General features: G+C 43.6%; 1 protein-coding gene across 1 annotated transcript in view; it reads left to right on the top strand.

The window, feature by feature from the left end:
• Positions 1 to 21,919, top strand: part of PDGFRL (platelet derived growth factor receptor like) — a 65,502-nt gene that overhangs the window by 28,255 nt on the left and 15,328 nt on the right. Inside the window, exon 3 of the mRNA XM_050801956.1 lies at positions 16,411 to 16,562. Within this exon, the coding sequence (XP_050657913.1) occupies positions 16,411 to 16,562 (152 nt within the window). The remainder of the gene's footprint in view (positions 1 to 16,410; positions 16,563 to 21,919) is intronic.

The raw sequence follows: 21,919 nt of genomic DNA, 5'->3' as shown, positions 1-21,919 counted from the left end.
TTAGCACTCCTCATTGCCTTCAGAAGAAAGACGGTGTCTCTTCCTGTGTCAATTGTCTTCATTCTTCCTCCCCGTGCCCCATGCCTATTACGCTCAGACTGGGGTCTGTAGATGTGTTCCTGGACATCATGTTTCTTTGCAATAATTTTTTAAATGTTTGCTTTCATTTTGTTGATAGTATTAAAACATTCGTAAAAGACTATTCTGGATTATCTGAATAACCCCTGCTGGGAGATCAACATGACCCATTTCCATCTTCTCTGCACACATTTTGTTTCTTGAATGTCATCATAACACATTCCCAGGTTGTAGAGCCACAGAACGATTGGCACCGCGCTGATTCAGGGAAGAAAATGAGAAGAAACTGAGAATAGGTGGGTCTGGACAAAGGCTTAAATATAATCAATCAATGCAGGTAGGAACAAGGAGATGTTGGAGATTTCAGCTATGTTGTCAGCAACATCACAGCAGTAAAAACAAGACAGGTTGATGTGGTAATAGGCCCTGGTCCTGCTCCCTAGGAAATCCAGTCCAGGCATTGTCTCTCAGGATGTTTCTCTGGTATCTGGTTGGATGTTAGCATTTTTTCAGTCCAGAACTGGGAGTTGGGAGGAGTGCGTGGGGTACAGGAGATCTCTTTGATGGCTGGCTCCTCTGAAAACAATAAATAGCTTTTAGAGAGAAGGGAGGGCATCGGGCTTTTCATTTGGCCACGGTTGGCAACAGCTTACTCCACCCACAGACAACACAAAGGGAGGGTGGGCCGATGGAGCAAAGAGTGGGCTCCCGGCCAGGCTCATCATGTCATCCAGCATCTGGAGGGAGAGTCTGGGAGACATTTTAAAAGAAAAAGAGAAAGATCTTAAGTGGTTATCAACAGAAGAATCCCACCGTTGAGAAGGAATCTGCACAGACTTTGGTAAATGTTATGGACAGTACTCTGGTGTTATACTGAGGAAGGTATTTTTGGTTTTTTTTTCCAAATAATTTATAATTTTGGAAAATACACAGAACATACAATTTACCATATTAACTATTTTTAAGTAGACAGTTCAGCACACTTAAGTGTATTCATATCGTTCTGCAGGTGTCTTTTATATTCGAACTCACTTTCCTCCAAAGCTCGTTTTATTTTCCGAGCAGAACAAATGAAGATGACGAGGCTCTCACTTTGCCTTCGTTCTTATCTGGAGCATGGATCCAATTGGGGTCTAGTTTGCAGTGGCCAGTCAAAAGGAAACGCCACCCCCAAGCTCTAATACTTGTCCTCGAATGGTCCTCCACCCCAGAAATGACAAATACATAACTTAACCAATGATGAAGGTACAGCGTTCTCTTTCCAGACTCACTGGCACCAGCTCCAGGCCCTCCCGTATTTCCCCAGAGATTGGTGGGTGGAGGCAGCAGGATACAAGACTTCCCCCAGTGTACTCAGTGTTCTGACAGTGTTCAGGTTGCAGAAAAACACAGCTATGTTCCGTTCAGGACATGGGTGGGGGGCAGGTAATAATAGAACTAGGCTCATTGTGCTGTTCTCAGGATAGAATGAGGTCATGCATGTAGAGCTCTTGGCACACAGAGTAAGCCATCTCAATATCGGTGAGTTATTTCTGTTCACCATACTGTACCCAAAGGAGGTAACTCATAAGAAAACAGCCAGTTTTTCAGATTGTTTCTTTTCTTTTTTTTGAGATGAAGTCTTGCTCTGTCACCCAGGCTAGAGTGCAGTGGCGCAATCTGGGCTCCCTGCAACCTCCACCTCCCAGGTTCAAGCAATTCTCCTGCCTCGGGCTCCTGAGTAGCTGGGATTACAGGTGCATGCCCTAATTTTTGTATTTTTAGTGGAAACCGGGTTTTGCCATGTTGGCCAGGCTGGTCTCAAACTCCTGACCTCAAGTGATCCACCTGCCTCAGCCTGGGAGTTTCGTTTTAAGAAATGTTTTAGACGTGTGTCTCAATCCCCTACAAATTTTTGTGTCCATAGCATTGTGGAGGGCTCACTGATACTCATACTAATGGTCTCAAGGTTCTCTGGATCACCCATTGCTCGTCGACCTAGTCATTTGGGTGGGGGAAATTGCTTGAAGCACATTCTATAGTTTTGGGGAAAACGTCTTCTGCTAACTCTTATTTAAAAATAATGTTCCTTCCTACACCGAATATGTATTTAAAACCAAGAAAGAGTTTCATTCAACAACACCTTTCATTTCTTGGGCATTTCTGTTAAGTCTAGGATTGATTATCCCGGATGTGTTTCACAGCATTAAAATACAGTAAGAAAATGACAATACAGTCAAGTTAGTGCATCAAACCAAGACACTGTAGGAATATCACAAACTATGTTAGATGATAATTTTGGAGCATCTTGTAAGATGGAGCTTTGCTGATAGTACCAGTGATTGCATGTATTTTATGAGTGAAACCTTGCTTTGACAAATACGTGTACATGTGGATGATGTCTGGGATTTAATGCTCAAAAGTGCACATTGGTGTGTTAGTAGCATCATTGTTGACCAAGTACTTGAACATGTAACTTAAATAAAATAGTTTTGAAAGGTATGTCAAAGGAAGGAGCAAGAAAAGAGGAATAAAGGATAGATGTAAAATGGGAAATTGTGTGTCCACTAGTCAGTAATTGTGTGGAATGGCACGTTTATAAAAAAGCAAAATGAAGATGTCAGAGGTGTTCCTGCAGTGTCCGGGCTTGGCTCCCTTGGCAGCTCCATCCCACCCACACAGCTGGCTGCAGGTGGGCAGCTGCTAAGTTGCTGCCCTGGGAAGTCAGCCCAGAACCTTCTCGTGTCACTTCCCATCCTGCATTCCCAATTTGTCCATTCTGTCTTGGGGCCTCAGGGGCCTGTCTCCTGCCTCGCTTGAATCCTTCCTGCTCAAAGACTTTGCTTGGATTGCGTTTGGGAGTTCATCCTGATTTGCCCCTAGTCTCTGCCTTTCAGATCACATCCTACTGTCCAAAGCACTACTCTGTCCCCATCCCACTGCCTAGAACCCAGGTGAGATCCGGTGTCTCACTTACATTGGAGCAGAGGTCAGAAAGCACCAGCTCACCCTTCCCTGTAACAGCGCTGTCGTTTGTGAACTTGACTTCAAAGCTGGGAAAAGGTAGGGGGTTTGGAGCCCTGTGAGTTAACCAACATTGATAGAAGTGAATCAATGTTAAACGTGCCCTCGTGTATTTATTTACCCAAGTGGCTCATGCAAGTGGCACAATACATCACATCCCCTGGTAGGCATCCTGGGGAAAGAGGCAGAGGGAGGAAATGTCCCCTACAAGAGCCAGAGGGGTGACCAGAGCGAGTGTGTTACAGCCTTCAGTTAAGTGTTCGTCCACTGCGGAGAGTGCACGCTAAATGCATTATCGTTTGCTTAATGTATATATAAAGACAGTCTACTAAGTCAGAATGGCATATGAGGGGGAAAAAAAAACAGAAATAGTCCCAATGACAAGCAGCTTAAGAACTAGTGAGATAAAAGACAAACCGGATACAAGGACAGAGCAACAGAAGACAGCGCGTGGTCAAGTGTGAGTGTGGAGCAGCTGATGGGAAGGAGAGAAGGCAGCCGTGAGCAGGCATTGGTGAGGCAAATGGAATCATTGAGTGAGTGATGACCTAACTGTAGGAGACCAGGCCTTGAAGAGAAGATGGAGACTTGTGCAAAGCAGAGCCAGGGAGGGGCCAGGCACAGCAGCTCACGCCTATAATCCCAGCACCTTGGCAGGCCGAGGCAGGAGGATCACTTGAGCCCGGGAGTTTGAGACCAGCCTGAGCAAAATAGTGAGACCCCATCTCTTAAAACAAAACCAAAAAATTCTAGCTGGATATAGTGGTACACATCTGTGATTCTGGCTACTTGGGAGGCTGGGGTGGGTGATTGAGGCTGCAGTGAGCCATGGTCACACCGCTGCACTCCAGCCTAGGTGACAGAGCACGACTCTGTCTCAGGTAGTAGTAATAAAGAAGAGCCGGCGGGGCACAGTGGCTCACACCTGTAATGCTACCCCTTTGGGTGGCCGAGGCTGGTGGATCACCTGAGGTTGGGAGTTCAAGACCAGCCTGGTCCATATGGTGAAACCCTGTCTCTACTAAAAATACAAAAATTAGCCGGGTGTGGTGGCGGGCACCTGTAGTCCCAGCTACTCAGGAGGCGGAGGTTGCAGTGAGCCGAGATCGCACCACTGAACTCCAACCTGGGCGACAGAGCGAGACTCCACCTCAAAAAAAGAAAAAAAAATTACCTAGGTATGGTGGCATGCACCTGTAATCCCAGCTATTCAGGAGGCTGAGGCAGGAGAATCGTTTGAACCTGGGAGGTGGAGGTTGCAGTGAGCCGAGATCACGCCACTGCACTCCAGCCTGGGTGACAGAGGGAAAGACTGTACCAAAAAAAAAAAATAATAAAATAACAGCCAAAGCGAATAGCATCAAACCTCCCCTGAAAGATTGTGATTTGCAGCCAGCTTGGAGAACCGCTGATGTGGCTTGGACCCTACATGTTACAAGGTGACTACATTAAAGCCACAGAGGGGAAAGACACTGGCTCGTGTTACACAGCTTTTAGTAAAGTAAACTCAAAGCAAGCCGTATTTTCAACATCTCTGTAGTCTCTACACCAAGAAAACAGTTTGTTTATTTAGGTTTCTGATGTTATTCAGAAGATTTACCATCAGTGTGGCGTTATTATGAGCGATTACCTTAAAAATGTTGGCAGGAGGGAGATTTGGTGGATTTTCCTGCAGTGAATTCATGGTGCTGGGTGCGAATGGGTCCAGGCCCCACGGCTGTTGCATTCACTATTCTGACTTGGCCATAATACACTCACTGTGCCTGTGTGCCTGTCCATTGGTAATTCACAGCTTGTTCTCCTAGCAAGGGTGGCAGAGGCTTGCTCCATTGTCCTCTGTCCTCACTCATCTTCCAGGGCCTATTCTTCCCGAATACACGGCTGTGAGCATTCAGCTAAGCAGAGCTAGGGCATCTTTTTCTCATGTTACCCACAGAGAAATGCTGATGAGCTTCTGCTACATGGTAAGATTAGAATTGCCAGATTTATAGTAAGGGTTGGGCATCCCTAATCCAAAAATCCAGAATCCGAAATGCTACACAATCTGAAACTTTTTGAGCACGATGACATTCAAAGGAAATGCTCATTGGAGCATTTCAGATTTCAGATTTTCAAATTAGGGATGCTTAACTAGTAAGTAGGATGCAGATACTCCAAAATCTGGAAAAAATCTGAAATCCAAACCCCTCTGGTTCCAAGCATTTTGGATAAGGGATTCTCAGCCTGTAATGTGAGTCACCCGTATACATCGGAATCATATGGTCACAATTCAAAGATGACCTTGTTGTCAGAATTACAAGAGAAGGGCCAGGCACGGTGGCTCACGCCTGTAATCTGAGCACTTTGGGAGGCTGAGGTGGCAGGATTCCTTGAGATCGGGAATTCAAGACCAGCCTGGCCAATATGGTGAAACCCCGTCACTATTAAACACACCAAAATTAGCCGGCATGGTGGCGCATGCCTGTAATCCCAGCTACTCAGGAGGGGCTGAGGCGGGAGAGTCCCTTGAACCCAGGAGGCAGAGCTTTCAGTGAGCCAACATCACGCCACCGCACTCCAGCCTGGGGGACAGTGAGACTCTGTCTCAACAAAAGTTACGCAAGAAGGATGATTTCATTGTTATTTCTATGCGTTTCTCTACATGGTGAGTGCCTATCTGGAAAGTTATCATCTGCGAATTTCCTCCAAGTCAGCATTTCATTAGGATTTACTTACTTATTTTAAACAGTCAACTCATGTTACTTTTCCCCTGCTCAGTGGGAAGCATGCCAGACTCTCTTTTCTCAGGAGTCCCCAGGAATTTCATTCCCAGCTCTGCCTCTAGCTGGCCTTGTAACCTTGGATGAGTCAGTTCATCCCTGTAAAGTGAGACATCCAACCAGATGATCTTTAAGGTCCTTCCCAGTTCCGAAATTACTCTTGGCACTTGTACTTAACTCACATTGGATAAAAGGGGGGCAAAAAGTAAGGACTCTTAGATAAGTTATTCAGCCTGCTTTCACTCATTGAATTCTGTTGTGTTCTGTACACTGTCACCTTAAACTGCAGTTCAAGGTCACACAGCCAGTAAGTAGTGGAGGCAGGATTTGAACCAAGGAAAGCCGACTCCTGAGTGCATGCTCTTAACTACTGTTTTATAAAGGCCACTGGACGTGATTGGCCTCCTTGGGAATAGCACCCTGAAGAGTAAGCATGTTTTGATCAGATAGAAGAGAGCCCTTCAGAGGGAAAGAGATGGGTGGAGGACTCAGAGGTGGAAATGAGCCGATGTGTCTGGGTTTGGTGAGGAGCTAATGGCTAAAGACACAAGGTTACTCGGCTTAAGGACTGGGAGAGCAAAGGAGCTGGAATACCAGGCAGAGGTGGTTACGTGCAATTCTGTGTGCAGTGGGAGAAGCTGATATTTAGAACTGGAGGTAATGATACAATGGTTTTCAGGAGAGTATATCTGATACTTGATGAAAGGCATCTGAGGGGGATGGAGGAGACATTTCTCCAGAAAGATAGATTTTTCAGCAGACAGAGTAGACATGAGAGAGTGAGTGGTGATAGCAGCCTGGGTCACAGGTGGAGTTGCAGCTGTGTGAAAAGAACTAGAGATGCCAAGAGTGGGAACCAAGAAGGAAGGCTTGGTAAGATCGGGGAGCCTGGGTTAAACTCCGGGGAAGTGGCACAGCCTTGGCCGGTCCACACAGACAGGGGAGCAGAATGGTTAAGAAACAGCCATGCTGCACTCCAAATGATATGTTATACTCCAATCGACAGTGTTTCCCTTAATCTTAACAAAATAATACACACTAGTTTTAGGCCTCTAAAGGAATTTCCTGTTGGAAATTCACATTTTAAAAAGGCAACGCGTTGTAAAACTAACCTCCAAGTATTTAAATACACACGAGCCATTGTGCTTATGCATTTATGCAGCATCTGTTTTGTACTTTATAAGTAGTTTTACTTGTTTTGCTTTTATTATAGTTTTTCTTTTCTTTTCCCTCTTCCCTCTCCTCTGTCTTCTTTTTCTGAGACAGGGTCTCGCTCTGTCACCCAGGCTGGAGTGCGGTGGCATGATCTTGGCTCACTGCAACCTCTGCCTCCCTGATTCAAGCGATTCTACTGCCTCAGCCTTCTGACTAGCTGGAATTACAAGCACCTGCCACCATACCCGGGTAATTTTTGTATTTTTAGTAAATACATGGTTTCACCATGTTGGCCAGGCTGGTCTCGAACTCCTGACCTCAGGTAATCCACCTACCTTGGTCTCTCAAAGTGCTGAGATTACAGATGTGAGCCACCGTGCCCAGTCCAGTTTTTCTTTTCTTATTATAAAATAACACATACTCATTTGATTTAGAAGCTTAAAAACTACATATAAGCAAAAAGAAGAAAGATCACTGAAAATCCCAAGATACATGGTTAACACAGTAGTGTTGAATCTTCTAGTTTTATTTTTAGTATAAAAAAGGTATCAAAATATACAAACTCTTTTTTTTTTTTTTTTTTTTTTTTTTTTTAAGACGGAGTCTCGCTCTGTTGCCCAGGCTGGAGTGCAGTGGCGTGATCTCTGCTCACTGCAAGCTCCGCCTCCTGGGTTCTTGCCATTCTCCTGCCTCAGCTTCCCTAGTAGCTGGGACTACAGGCGCCCACCACCTCGCCCGGCTAACTTTTTTTGTGTGTTTTTTTAGTAGAGATGGGGTTTCACCGTGTTAACCAGGATGGTCTCAATCTCCTGACCTCATGATCCACCTACCTCGGCCTGCCAAAGTGCTGGGATTACAGGCGTAAGCCCCTGAGCCTGGCCACAAACTCTTTAATGACTAACTTTCCCCCCAGTCTATTGTGAATATTTTTTATGTGTAAAAAAGGTATCAAAATATACAAACTCTTTTATGATTAACTTTTCCCCTAATCTATTGTGAATATTTTTGTGTGTAAAATTATCAAAATATTCAAACTCTTTCATGATTAACTTTTTGCGTAATCTACTATGAATATTTTTCGTGAGTTATGGCTATGATACTGTAGTAGGTTTAGCTAAATCTCTTGGGTCTCTCCGTCTCTTAGATCATGCCCCATTTTTTATGATCACTGTCATTGCTGCAGCTAACATCTAGGTAGCAATGATCTGTTCTTCTGGGTGGATTTGTTGGGCTTGTTTTAAGGCCTTTATTCCAGGTGGTTTGAGGGGATTTTCCGTGGGGCGGATCGCTGGTGTGTCAGGTATGGTTATGTTTTGTGGTGTCAAAGGGATAGCCACTTCTCATCTTCTCAGAGTCCAGGGAATATCCGAAGGAGGCAGAGGAGCTTTTCCTTTGTAAACGACCTGGATGTGCTGGACAGAGGGTCAAAAAGAATGAGGACCCCAGCAGGTGGCAGAGGAGAAATGAAAAGGGAAGCGGGATTTTGCAGCGTGGCAGGCAGAATCCAGGCAGTGCCAAGGAAAGGACCTGCAGGGGTGAGAGTGACGCTGGCAGGGCTGGAGGGACGTAGCATGTGCAATCTCCTGTGAAGTGGTGGAGAAGTGCTTAGGGTGACTTCTTTTTCAATAATCCAGAGGAGGCCAGGCACAGTGGCTCATGCCTGTAATACCAGTACTTTGGGAGGCCAAGGCAGGTGGACTGCTTGAGCTCAGGAGTTCAAGACCAGCCTGGGCAACGTAGGGAACCCCTGTCTCTACAGAAACGTGCAAAATTAGCCAGGCATGGTAGTGGGCACCTGTAGTCCAAGCTACTCGGAAGGCTGAGGTGGGAGGATGGCTTGAACCCCACGGAGGTCACACCACCACACTCCAGCCTGGTACCAGAGTGAGACCACATCTCAAAACAGAAAAGCTACCTTAAAAATAATATAAAAATAATAATACAGAGGAATCTGGCATAAGTCATTGTAGTAGAGAGGCCTGAGCCACGTTTCACAACGTAACCGGTTGTTGAGATGGACATATTGTATCACATCGCAAGGATTTTGAATAGTTCCTTGGACAGTAGGCACACATAGAGATAGATGATAGAGAGATGGTAGATGGACAACAGACAGATTGACAGATGATAGATAAATTGATAGATGATAGATCAGTAGATGATAGGCTGATACATGATAGATTGATTGACAATAGATAGATTGATAGATGATAGAGGGATAGAGCTATTCCAGCCTAATTTCTGATACAAGAACATGTGATACAAGATAGATGATAGAGGGATAGATCTATTCCAGCCTAATTTCTGATACAGGGGCCTCATGAGGATCAAATAAGTCAAAATGGGTAAAGGGCTTACAGCATTGCTTAGCACATGTTAAACACTGCGTAAGTTTCAGTTATTATTATTAGTTTCATCATTGCCATCTTGTGGGATTGAGAAAAAGTAGTGTCTCTTGGGTATCACCAGTTATGAAGTAGATGGTTAATAACTGATGGGTGTCCCGTTCTTGTTTCCTTTAATTAATTACCGGATGGTTTAGTGTTGACTGTATTCAGTCTGAAGTCCTTTAGATTGACTATTTGTTTCCCTGAGATCGTCATGCATATTTCTTCTTTCCTTTTTAAAGAAACACAAACAGTGACAGTTTCAATATGTTTTACCCAGCTGTCTGTTTCCCAGGATCTGTACTCTGTTCATATGGCACATTTCCTGCATATCATGCAGCCATTCTTCTCTGACACATGCTGAGACGGAGACTTAGAGGAAGCACAGGCCCTGTGTAAACACTTGAAACACAGACAAGCAAATACCAATGAGTCTTTATCGCTCTTGATTCTTGGCACAGTTCCTTGTGTGTGGTAGAGGCCTAACAATTTTTCACATGAATGTAGAATAAGGAGAATATTTATTTTGTACTTTGTAAACTTGTTTAGAGGCAAGGTCTCCCTGTGTTGCCCAGGCTGGAGTGCAGTGGCACAATCCTAGCACACTGCAGCCTCCAGCTCCCAGGCTCAAGTGATCCTCCCACCTCAGCCTCCCAAGTAGCTGGGACTACAGGCAGGCATCATGACAACTAGCTAATTTTAAAATTTTTGTAGAGATGGGGGTCTCTCTGTTTCCAACAAAGGCAGCAGAGAGCGTCCAAAGCAGAAAATCTTTGTGTAGCTAGCCGAGGCGCCCTGGGAAAGTTGTGTAAACTGAGCTTCAAATTCTTCTCTGGTGGCTCCAGCACTTCCTGTGTAGCCTTGGGAAAGTTACCTAGCCTCTCCATCCTGTTTGTTCACTTGACACATGGGGTTAATAATAGCACCTATCTCTCAGGGCTTCCTGAGGATCAAATAAGTCAAAATGGGTAAAGGGCTTACAGCATTGCTTAGCACATATTAAACACTGCTTAAGTTTCAGTTGTTATTATTATTAGTTTCATCATTGCCATCTCGTGGGGTTGAGAAAAAGTCGTGTCTCTTGGGTATCGCCAGTTATGAAGTAGATGCTTAATAACTGATGGGTGTCCCGTTCTTGTTTCCTTAAATTAATTACCGGATGGCTTAGTGTTGACTTAACAGAAAACAGTGTACCATTTCTATTATGGGATTTAAAATTCTGAGCACAATTAACTGGATCTCTCATGTTTTTGTTTGTGATGTGGGAGTGTGTGTGTGTGTGCATGGCTATATTTAGCAGATTTTGTAAGCTATTTAAGGCCCCATCACTCTGTCAAAATTGCTTCATTTCATTTCCATGGGATGAAAATCCATGCCCTCTTCATTTATAAGCATTTGTAACTTGAGTCTGTGTGACACTAGTTTAGATGCTCTGCCACCCAATAGCTGAGTAACTTGGACAAGTTGCTTCTCTATGTTTCGGTGCCCTCATCAGTAAAAGGGGAAAAATAGTACCTCCAAGTTAATGTGGCTGTAAGAACCAGGGGGACCACAATGACAGTTTCTAAAATGTATTGAGTCTGGGCGTGGTGGCTCATGCCTGTGATCCCAGCACTTTGGGAAGCTGTGGTGGGAGATTGCTTGAGGCCAGGAATTTAAGACTAGCCTGGGCAACACAGCAAGACCCTGTCTCTACAAAAAAAAAAAATCTAAAAAATTAGCCGGATGTGGTGGCACATGCCTGTAGTCCCAGCTACTCAGGAGGCCAAGGTGGGAGGCTCCCTTAAGCCCAGGAGTTTGAGGCTGTAGTGAGCTGTGATTGCACCACTGTACTCAAAGCCTGGGCAACAGAGCAAGACCCTATCTCTAAATAAATAAATAAATAAATAAATAAATAAGTAAGTAAGTAAATAAGTAAGTAGGATGTATTGAGCACTTCTCTGTGGCAGATGCTGTTCTAAGTCCTGAACTTGTTTACAGAGCTTGGCACCATGCCTGCCCTCAATAAGCATCATTGTTTTTACTGCAAGTCTGAAGAGTAGGTGAAGCCAGATTGTGGAAGACGAGCTGTTGCTAAGGACTCTGAAGGTCATGGTGAAGCCGGGATTTGAATCTGGCCAGTAGGGTTACAAAGTCCATGATTTTATTTTATTATTGTGATTATTTTTTATTTATTTGTTTTTGAGACAGAGCCTTGCTCTGTCACCAGGCCAGAGTGCAGAGGCACAATCTCAGCTCACGGCAACCTCCACCTCCCGGGTTCAAGTGATTGTCCTGCCTCAGCCTCCCCAGTAGCTGTGACTATAGGCATGCACCACCGCACCCAGCTAATTTTTATATTTTCAGTAGAGATGGGGTTTCACCATGTTGGCCAGGATGGTCTTGATCTCTTGACCTCATGATCCAGCCGCCTTGGCCTCCCAAAGTGCTGGGATTACAGGCATGAGCCACCGCGCCCGGCCCAAGTCCATGATTGTATGCCTTTGACCATGGTCTTCAGCCAACTTGTGGTCCAGAAAAACATCTCTTCGTTCTGCACAAACCTGCCTTTTTTCTTCTCTCTGGAGATCTCCTTCCCTCGGAATGTGTGCCCTTGATTTGTGCATGTTGACATCCTTCCTTTCTACCAAGACCCTTTAGGCCTGGAGGGTCTTGCTGGTTACTCTCCTCGGAGTTCTCATGACATGTTGTATAGGAGAACTCGAGAGCAGGGACCTCTCTAGACATCGTTGCATCCCTCCTGTCCTCTCCAGCACCTCCCATTTATTTTGTACTCATTAAGTATGTATGGGTATAAGACCAATGAATCATTATCTTGTAACGCAGGGCTCACCCTCTGCCCTTGGCTTGCAGAGTCTTGACGGGGCGGACAGTAAATGAACCCCACTTCTATTACCTGGCCACTGCCCCAGGTAAGATGCACTGGTCACTATATCTGAGGGCTGTCAGCTCCCTCCTCTACACCATCTCATGACTTAGACCACCCCCAGGAGAGAGCAGCCTGGGCTAAATGCAGGAAGCTTCAGGCCTCCACTGATGAGAGCAAGACTCTGTGTGTGTGAAGGCTGGGAGAGCGTGTTAGAAGACATACACACGCATATAAATACACAGGGTCTTAACATTTGAACACATTCACTTTGAAACATGGACTTGGCCATCACTGAGCTCTCTGTGGGTCAGGGCTAGAACTCCTAGTTTGGAAAGAAAAGGCCAGAGGCAAGCTGATGTGTTGGCGTGTTCAGAGATGATTCCTGTTAATGTGAATTCTGCTTCTCTTAGAACACTTTTTTCCTGGCACTTGGTCATAACACCTCCTTTTTGCTCCACTTAAACTCCCCGTTCTCCACTTCCTCCATCCCTGGGGGCGGTGTTCAGTGGTTACACAGAAAGGAAGGGTCTTTGATGAAGCGTCTCTGTACAGTGGCTCTGAAGGGCTCAAGGAATCCTTGTCTCCCTTTCATGACATGGACTCAGCCTCCAGAGGCCTTTGGTCACTTCCAAGCCCTTGCATAGCCTGCTGCCTGGACGGTGAGATACCATTGGTAGAAATGGACATTCTAAATCCAGGCATTTAAACTGTAATCCTACTAAATAATTTGTTTCCTGTTTTATATTGTTTGCTTAGAAGAGGGGGTGGAAAAATGCAGAACTGTTTTCCAGTGCATTTCCTTCCTTCCACCCCCAAACCTACTAAAGATACAGCATGCTTCTTTGCACGCTGATGGTAGGGTTATTCCTAAGTGTTAATTTTTTACGTACCTAATTACTTTCCCAGTAGGAATGGCATCTAATACTTTCTAGCACTACAGTGCTAGCAGATGCTGGGCCCAGAGAAGATGCGTACTGAATTTGTTGATTGCCTGCTGATTTTGTACCTGATTCTGAGCTCTACAGGAATATGGCCAGATATTGTCTACATGGGGAGACAACCACCTCCATTTTCCCTTCCCTTTTCCACTTTTTTAATGTGCTGAAATCCAGCTTCATCCTTAAAACTAAAACTAGCATTGATTTTTTTAAACTTATTTATTTACTTATTATTTTTTTAAGACAGGGTTTTGCTCTGTCGTTTAGGCTGGAGTACAGTGGTGGGATCATAGCTCACTGCAGCCTCAACCTCTTGGACTCCAGAGATCCTCCCACATCAGCCTCCTGAGTAGCTAGGACAACATGCACACTACCATGCCTGGCTAATGTTTAATTTTTTGTAGATATGGGGTTTTACTATGTTGCCCAGGCTGGTCGTGAACTCCTGAGCTCAAACGATCCTCCTACCTCAGCCTCCCAAAGTGTTGGGATTATAGGCATGAACCACCGCACCTGACCTTTTTTTTTTTTTTTTTGGCTGTGCTAACTGTCCCCAATGCTGCATGTGTACTATTTGTCATGGCTATAGTAATATTCATGATTACTACTACTCATCTGTAATTAAGATATAACTGGGATAATACAATGAACCAGGCATTGCATGAAGGGCTTTGTATGTATTTTCTTGTCTAATGAGTGGCATTTAGAACATACTTAATTGACTTAAGGAAGACTTGCTCACAAGTGGTTCACAAGCTGTGGGTTTCAGGGAAGCCATTTCTGCTGTCTCAGACTCAGTTTTCCCCTCTGCAAAATAGGGAGCTGGATGCCTGCCTCTCCAGGTTCTTTCCTTTTTCATCACTGGTTTACCTCAATTCACTTGTGTTTAGGAGTCCTTGCTGTGTACTCTGCACGGATTTGTTGCTTGGAGAATATAAAACAAATGCAGTTCAGTCCCTGTGTCAAAGCTTGTACCATCTAGTGCAATGACAGGAAGCCAGGGGTATCTGAGGGGTAGAGAACAGGGAAGTCAATTATGTCGGGCGAAAGTGGGGAGATTCCTGAGAGTCGATTCTAATTAGAAGCTTCCTGAAGGAGGAGAGATTTCCGTTCAGGGTAAAGGAGGCAGTTGATGGCGTGGGAGTACAGAATCACCTCTTGACAGAACTGATGGACAAAACAAGCTATTCAGCAGTGAACCAGAACAGGGCTGCGTTCAGGACCAACTCACCTGACATTTTGCCCTATGCTAAATGTAAACTGGTCACCGTATCGATACTGCTGCAAGATAAACTGGAGAATCTCAACTACATCATAAAAGTATGTGGATCTCAGAAGAGTGAAGCATTTGGATATTTGAGATGAGTCCCCAGATTAAAACTGCTTATTTTGGCGTCCCCATATGCTGAGTCTCTCGGCCTCAGGGGAACCTCCAGTGTGGGGATGATAAATCTGATACATCTGGATTTCTGCCACAATATAATAGAATTAATTACCATTGAAATTGGCTAATGCTTGTGTTTAATAATAAATATATATGCCCCTCTTCATTTCAGAAAGAAACTGAAGGGGGTTGCAAATATATTTGCAATGCAACAAGATACAAAATACAAGAGATAAGGAAGAAAAATAAAAGAAGAAATAATTGAGTAAGGTCAGAGGAAAAGTCCAAATGCCCAAAGGCTTTAAATACTTTATTAGAAGTGGGCTGCATGCATGCTTTGGGCTCAGGATCTTATCAGCCAATGCATTTTTTTCCTAAAAGAAAGTTTTTGGTTTTAACATGATAATGTAACGTGTCTAAGATTCCAAGAGTTAATGCGGAGACTTACCTTTATCGATGAAAGGGATTTTGGGTATTGGATAATGCTGTGTACTTTCATTCATGTTGACTGCTTAGAAACGAATTCATGAGACACAGACTGAAAGCAAAACACGAGCCCAAGGCTTTCTGGCTGAGTTTCTGAGGCTGCGTAGCTTTTGCACCAAGGATTTTACTTAATGAAACCGCAGGTCTGAGGACAATTATGTTCTCCAAGAAGAGGAATTCTCTTTGACGTTTATTATTTCCTTTGAGGAGAGGCTTTTCTCTCTGCTTCCCCCACACACCCATTTATCAGAAACATACTCTTTATTTTTTAGAGACAGGGTCTTGCTCTGTCACCCAGGCTGGAGTGCAGTGGTATGATCATGACTCGCTGGCATCTCAAATTCTTGTGCTCAAGCCATCTTCCTGCCTGAGCATACCAAGTAGCTAGGACTCCAGGAGTCAGCCATCATGCCAGGCTCATTGTTTAATTTTTGTAAAAATGGGGTCTTGCTATGTTGCCCAGGTTGGTTTCAAATTCCTGGCCTCAAGTTATCCTCCCATCTTGGCCTCTGAAAACACTGGGATTATAGCTGTGAACCACTGCCAAACACGTTGTTTTTTTCTTTTTCTTTTTCTTTTTTTTAAGTGGTGACACATCGGTTTATTAAAATATGTAGCAATGTATGGTGAAAATAATGTTCATATTTTATTTTCTTAAAACAGAATATTGCAGTTTTTAGTGATAGATTTTGTTTTTTAGGGTGGTTTTAGGTTTCAGAGAAATGGAGAAAAAGATACAGGGTGCCCATTTACCTCCTCCCCTCCTGCACACAGTTTTCCCATTATTAATTTCTTACATTAATGTGGTACATTTTTGACAACTGATGTACCAATATTGATACGTTATCATTAGCTAGTCCATAGTTTAAGTTAGGGTTCACATCTTGTATTGCTCATTCTTTGAGTTTTGACAAGTGTATAAAGTTGCGTTTTCACGATTAACATTTCTGTGTATTTTATCACTGCATAAAATCTGAAAAAAGTAGTAAAATCCAGAAATATGGTTATGAATAAAATTTTTTGAATTGTTGCAAAAAATATTTACCTCGTTGTATTATACTGAAAAGCCGAACAATCCATCATATTGCTCAAATTGTTACAGAATGAACTTTAAAATGGAAAAATGTAATTTTTTTCCTGATTTCTTTTTTTTCAGTTTTTTTTTTGCATTATTATTTTTTATTATTATACTTTAAATTCTAGGGGTGTTTGACAAGCCAGACACATTCTTTGTGACATTGGAGAAAGACTGGGGCAAGTCTGCCCAGAGAACCGTGGAGCCAAGTGTGACAGCTGGAGGGCCTCAGCCCAGGTCTGACCTCCTTTGAGTTCATGTCTCTTTTATTCCTAGTGTCAAGCAGAATGAGCGCTATGGCCAGTTGACTCTGGTCAACTCTACCTCGGCGGACACGGGTGAATTCAGCTGCTGGGGGCAGCTCTGCAGTGGCTACATCTGCAGGAAGGACGAGACCAAAACAGGCTCCACCTACATCTTTTTTACAGGTAAAATACTTGGTGCATTCATGGAACTCTTCAAACTTCTGGACTTGGCTGAGAGCTGAAGGTTTCCCTACTGCATGCTGAATAGCAAATAATGACATCAGAGCACTTCTTGTTTGCCAGGCTCTGGGCTAAATGCTTTACATCAGTTATTTCATGTAAGTCTTACCATAACCCTTCAGGGCATATACTAATATTATTGTTATTATTATTATTATTATTTTTCAGATGGGAAAGTTGAGGTTAAATAAGTCCTTAAGGTCACACAGCAAGTAAGTGGTGGTAACAAGATTTCAACACAAACCGTTTGGTTCCAGGGTCTGTCCCTGCACTTGCCAATATAGTGACCACTAGATACGTGTGGCTACTTAAATTTAAATGAAAATTAATCAAAATGAAATAAAATTCAAAACAGTTTCTCAGTGCACTTGCCAGGTTTCAAGTGCTCAACTGTGGCATGTAGCTAATGGCTATTGTACTAGACAGCACAGAGAGAGAACATTCCCTTTATCACAGAAAGTTCTATTGGACAGTGCTGCTGTTGACTTTCATCACTGTGTTCTCAGAACCTATGACCATCTCCTCTCTGGAAACTCCATAGGATGCTTTGCTAAAGACCTCCTCCCATTTGTCATTTTTATTATTTTATTTTTTGATTTTTCCATAGAAATGAGGTCTCACTGTGTTGCCCAGGCTGGTCTCAAACTCCTGAGCTCAAGCTATCCTCCTGCTTTGGTCTCCCAAAGTGCTGTAGTTACAGGCATGAACCACAGTGCTCAGCCCCATTTGTTCTTGGGAGTACTATGAGCTGGGATTTCAGAGGCAAGATTCCCAAAGATTGTGGCTCTTGTGTCTCCAGTCCCTGTCCCTAAGCCTCAGTGGACTGCCTGAAGATGTTCAAGTCAGAGTGGAGAACTCTGCAGTGCAAAGTATGTTTCTGGAAGGTGGAGCTTGCATTTTGAGAAACAGGTGTGCAGAATAACTGCTCAGCCTCTTTCTTCTGTAACGTCCTCTAAGTTCTGAAGTTTAGGGGATGAAGTTCTCCAACAAGGTTCAGAGGTCAGTAACAGCTTTCAGGAATCTTCCAAATCCACCCCAGTCCTATTGTTGTCCAAGACATTTCAGGTGAAACCAGAATCCTTTCTTAGTGCCTGGCCAGGGACTTTCATGAGATTTCTCTATGCCCTGAATCCATCTACCTTTCAGACCTAGACCTAAATAGGCCTAGACGTAGACTTAGACCTATGACCCAAATGATGTTATGACCTGACCAGTAAAGAATGTTTTAGTACAATTTTATGTATTTGTCCTTTCCTGCCCAAATAACTCCCCTCTGGCAAGACGATGTATTAGTAGGGTACGCTGCAGTTCTGGAAGCACATGTATCTCATTTTGAAGGGGACTTTTTACTCCTTAGTTCAGCTAGATCCGAGTTTTTGTCTCATGCCAGGAAAACTTAGGCACACAGACACTTAAAAGAGTGAGTGGAGTAGAATTTAGTATGCGAAAGCTCTCAGCAAAAAGAGGGGTCCTGAAAGCAGGTTGCAGGTTGCCCTCTACACGGCTGAATACAAGGGCTTCTATGTTCCCCTGGTAGGACTGGGTTCCCTGTTCGTAAAAGGCGTGAATTCCTGGCGGCTCCACCCCTTCCTTTCAGTGCACATGCGGGCCCTTAATCTGAGTCACTCCACGTTGATTTATTTCCCTTACTGCACATGTGTTAAGGGATGGAATTTTTCACTAGGGGCATGTTTAGGCGAGACTCCTGAGCACAAAGACCGTGGTAGGTCAGAGGTTCTCTAAGGACCCTCCCATATCTGCTTAGGAGATTTCTCTGCCTCCTGCCTCTATCAGTTTCATTTCCACAACATCCCTGGGAAATAAGCAAAAGCTATTTTATTATCTCCAAAATACCACAAGTACTAATGCTCATGCTGAGCCATAATGTTCCAGGACTTGTAGTGGCACAATAAGGAGTGAAATCTTTTTTTCTGACCCAGGATCCAGTGTTTTTACTGCCTTGAACCTTTTCTAGGACAAGGTGAAGGATGGACTGATAGCCAGATTCTAGCTAGCATAACTGGTGTTGTCAGGAGAATTGTTAATAATTGTTCATAGGCACTCTCTTTGGATCTTCATTTTGGAACTCGCTACCCAAGACTGTCTGTGTGCCCTTTGTATTATACCATGCTGTGAAGCAACAGTGGAAAAGGCAACTAATTAAGATGAATAAAAGTCTGTTATTCCAGACAACGACTGATTCCACATTTCAAGTTGCAGAAGGAAGATTCTTTGCCATAATTAGCACTGTTGTGTCTTCCCAAAGTATCAGTCGAGGTTTTGAACTGAAGGCTTAGCTTGGGCATAATGTTCTATTAATGTTATGGGGTCTTGGCCAACCATGGTGGCTCACACCTGTAATCCTAGCACTTTGGGAGGCCGAGGTGGGTGGATCACTTGAGGTCAGGAGTTCGAGACCATCCTGGCCAACATGGAGAAATCCCATCTCTACAAAAATACAAAAACTAGCTGGGCGTGGTAGCGCACACCTGTAGTCCCAGCTACTCAGGAGGCTGAGGCAGGAGAATCACCTGAATCTGGGAGGCGGTGGTTGCAGTGAGCCAAGATTGTGCCACTGCACTTCCAACATGGATGACAGAGCAAGACTTTGTCTCAAAAAAAAAAATTATGAAAAAAATTATGGGCTCACTTTGAGTTTTGGAGGCAGATCCTTTTTTTTTTTTTTTTTTTTTTTTTTTTAATTTACTGAACTCCTTTTGGGAACCAAGGAAAGGCTAAAATATATTTATTCCAACTATCAAGAAACTTTGATCAAAAAGGGAGGTGGCCTAATGAGTTTTTTGTTCTTATTTCTCTCTTTTTTTTTTTTTCTTATTTCTCAACACTAAGGTAGGAGTCCAGTTGGATTTTCACTGTAGGGTTTATCAATTTGTCTTTTCAAGCATGGGTGGGTTTGAAAAATCAAGATGGGCAGTTACAGAAGCTGAGGTTCCCACTGCTGGCTCAGGATTCTTTCAGAACATGTTTCCTGGCTACCCATGTGGAGAAACGTCTGTCATTCATTATGTTTGTATGTTTCCTAGAGTTTGATTGAAGCTTCTTTTGGGGGACTGACTGTTGTTAGTGTGCAATCTGTGATAAATAATTGCCATATATATTTCCTCTTTCGTCTTTATCCAGGAGGCTCTTGGAAGGTTTTTCTCCCTTCTCTCTCACTTTTTATTGGAGTATAACATATGTAAAGAAAAACATTCAAATTCTCAGTATACAGCTCAATAAATTGTCGTCAACCAAACAGGCACATGTGACTCCCACCCAGGTCAAGGATGAGAACATTACCAGCGGCAGGGCTTTCTCATCGTGAAAGGCTGGGGCTCTCATTTTTATATGTAGGAAAACTACATTAATAAGTACTTTCCTGGCTGGGCACAGTGGCTCATGTTTGTAATCCCCCAGCACTTTGGGAAGCTGAGGGAGGTGGATCACTTGAGGTCAGGAGTTTGAGACCAGCCTGATCCACATGGTGAAACCCTATCTCGACTGAAAATACAAAAATTAGCTGGATATGGTGGCACACACCTGTAGTTTCAGCTACTCAGGAGGCTGAGGCACAAGAATCGCTTATACCCAGGAGGCAGTGAGCCAAAGTTGCAGTGAGCCCAGATTGCACCACTACACTCCAGCCTGGGTGATGGAGTGAGACTGTCTCAAAAAAAAGACTCTTCTAAATATTGAATTTGCTATAATTTGGATTTAGTGTATAGCTTGTTAACTTCCCTTTTTTTTTTTTTTTTGTGAGACTCTGTCTCGGCTCACTGCAACCTCCGACTCTCCTGGTTCAAGCAATACTCCTGCCTCAGCCTCCCAAGTAACTGGGATTACAGGCACATGTCACCACGCCCATCTAATTTTTGTATTTTTAGTAAAGACGGAGTTTCACCATGTTGTCCAGGAGGGTCTCAATCTCCTGACCTCATGATCCGCCCACCTCGGCCTCCCAAAGTGCTGGGATTACAAGTGTGAGCCACCCCGCGTGGCCAATTTTTTTTTTTTTTAATGTAAAGTCCCATGTGCTTAGTTTTCTTTAAGTAATACATTTGTCATCTAGATTAGTGAACATAAATACATTTGCAGGGGACGTGTAATCTATAATTATTAAAATTAACTTCAACAGTTTTGGTTGTTGATGGAAGCTACAAATTGCAAATATATTTTTTAAAGCAACTGGTGTGGTCACTTACTTCAAAGTATGTATTATAGTATAAGAAGTAAGGCTGGGCACATTGGCTCACCCCTGTAATCTCAGCACTTTGGGAGGCCAAGGCAGGAGGATTGCTTGAGTCCAGCAGTTTGAGACCAGCCTGGGCAACATAGTGAGACCCTGACTCTACAAAAACCAAACAATAAAAAATTAGGCTTGGTGGCACATGCCTGTAGTCCCAGCTACTCAAGAGGCTGAGGTGGGAGGATCACTTGAGCCCTGGATGTTGAAACGGCAGTAAGTCATGATCATGTCACTGCACTCCAGCCTGGGCAACAGAGTGAGACCCTGTCTCAAAAAAAAAAAAAAAAAAAAAAAAAAAGATGATATTTTTATGTTCTTAAATTCACATGGTTCACTTATTCAACTAACGACTTTGCTTATTGATTCAGATTATTCTACACACTCTTAAAACAAAAGTTGCCTCTAAATCTTGCAATCATGCAATCCTAAAGTGTTACTGCTACGAAAACATCTTTAATATTATCCACTCCAGATTCTTCTCTTGACAAATGTGGACACTGAAGCATGAGGAAATTAAGTAATGCCTCCAAGGCCATGTAGATGGACTGTGTGAACACGTGAACGTTGGGCACAACTTTGACAGAGGTGCTCCTTACCTAAGCCTGAAAGCCAATTTCTCATAAAGTAGAACGGATCTCCCAGCCTGATGGAAACCCATGTAAAACACGGAGACTCTGAGCCATGATATGCTCTTCCCTCGTCTTAGAGCCAAGAGGAAGGATCTCCACGTTAGTGAACTTGGTACTTATAGCCCAAGAACTCTTGGCTCACGAACCATTCGGTGATGTGTCCAGGAATTCTGCCCCCAACCTAAAACACCATCTAACTCTGACGCAAAGAAGGCAAGTTGGGGAGAAAGGCAAGAAAAATTATTTATTTCAGGAACATTGTGGGGAAAACACAAGAAAGGATGTAATACGTATTAGGGTATCACTAGCTCCAAATATTTCCCTTTGCAATTACTATAATATTCCCTCACAGAATGATCCAGAAAAACAAAGGATTTAATGTACCATTCCAAAAAAGAAAAGCCACCAGCACCAACAAAAATTAC

Source organism: Macaca thibetana, chromosome 8, assembly GCF_024542745.1.
Source record: "Macaca thibetana thibetana isolate TM-01 chromosome 8, ASM2454274v1, whole genome shotgun sequence".
NCBI classification, from domain to species: domain Eukaryota; kingdom Metazoa; phylum Chordata; class Mammalia; order Primates; family Cercopithecidae; genus Macaca; species Macaca thibetana.
The sequence above is the reverse complement of the archived record's forward strand: the minus strand, read 5'-3'. Positions and strand labels throughout refer to the sequence as shown.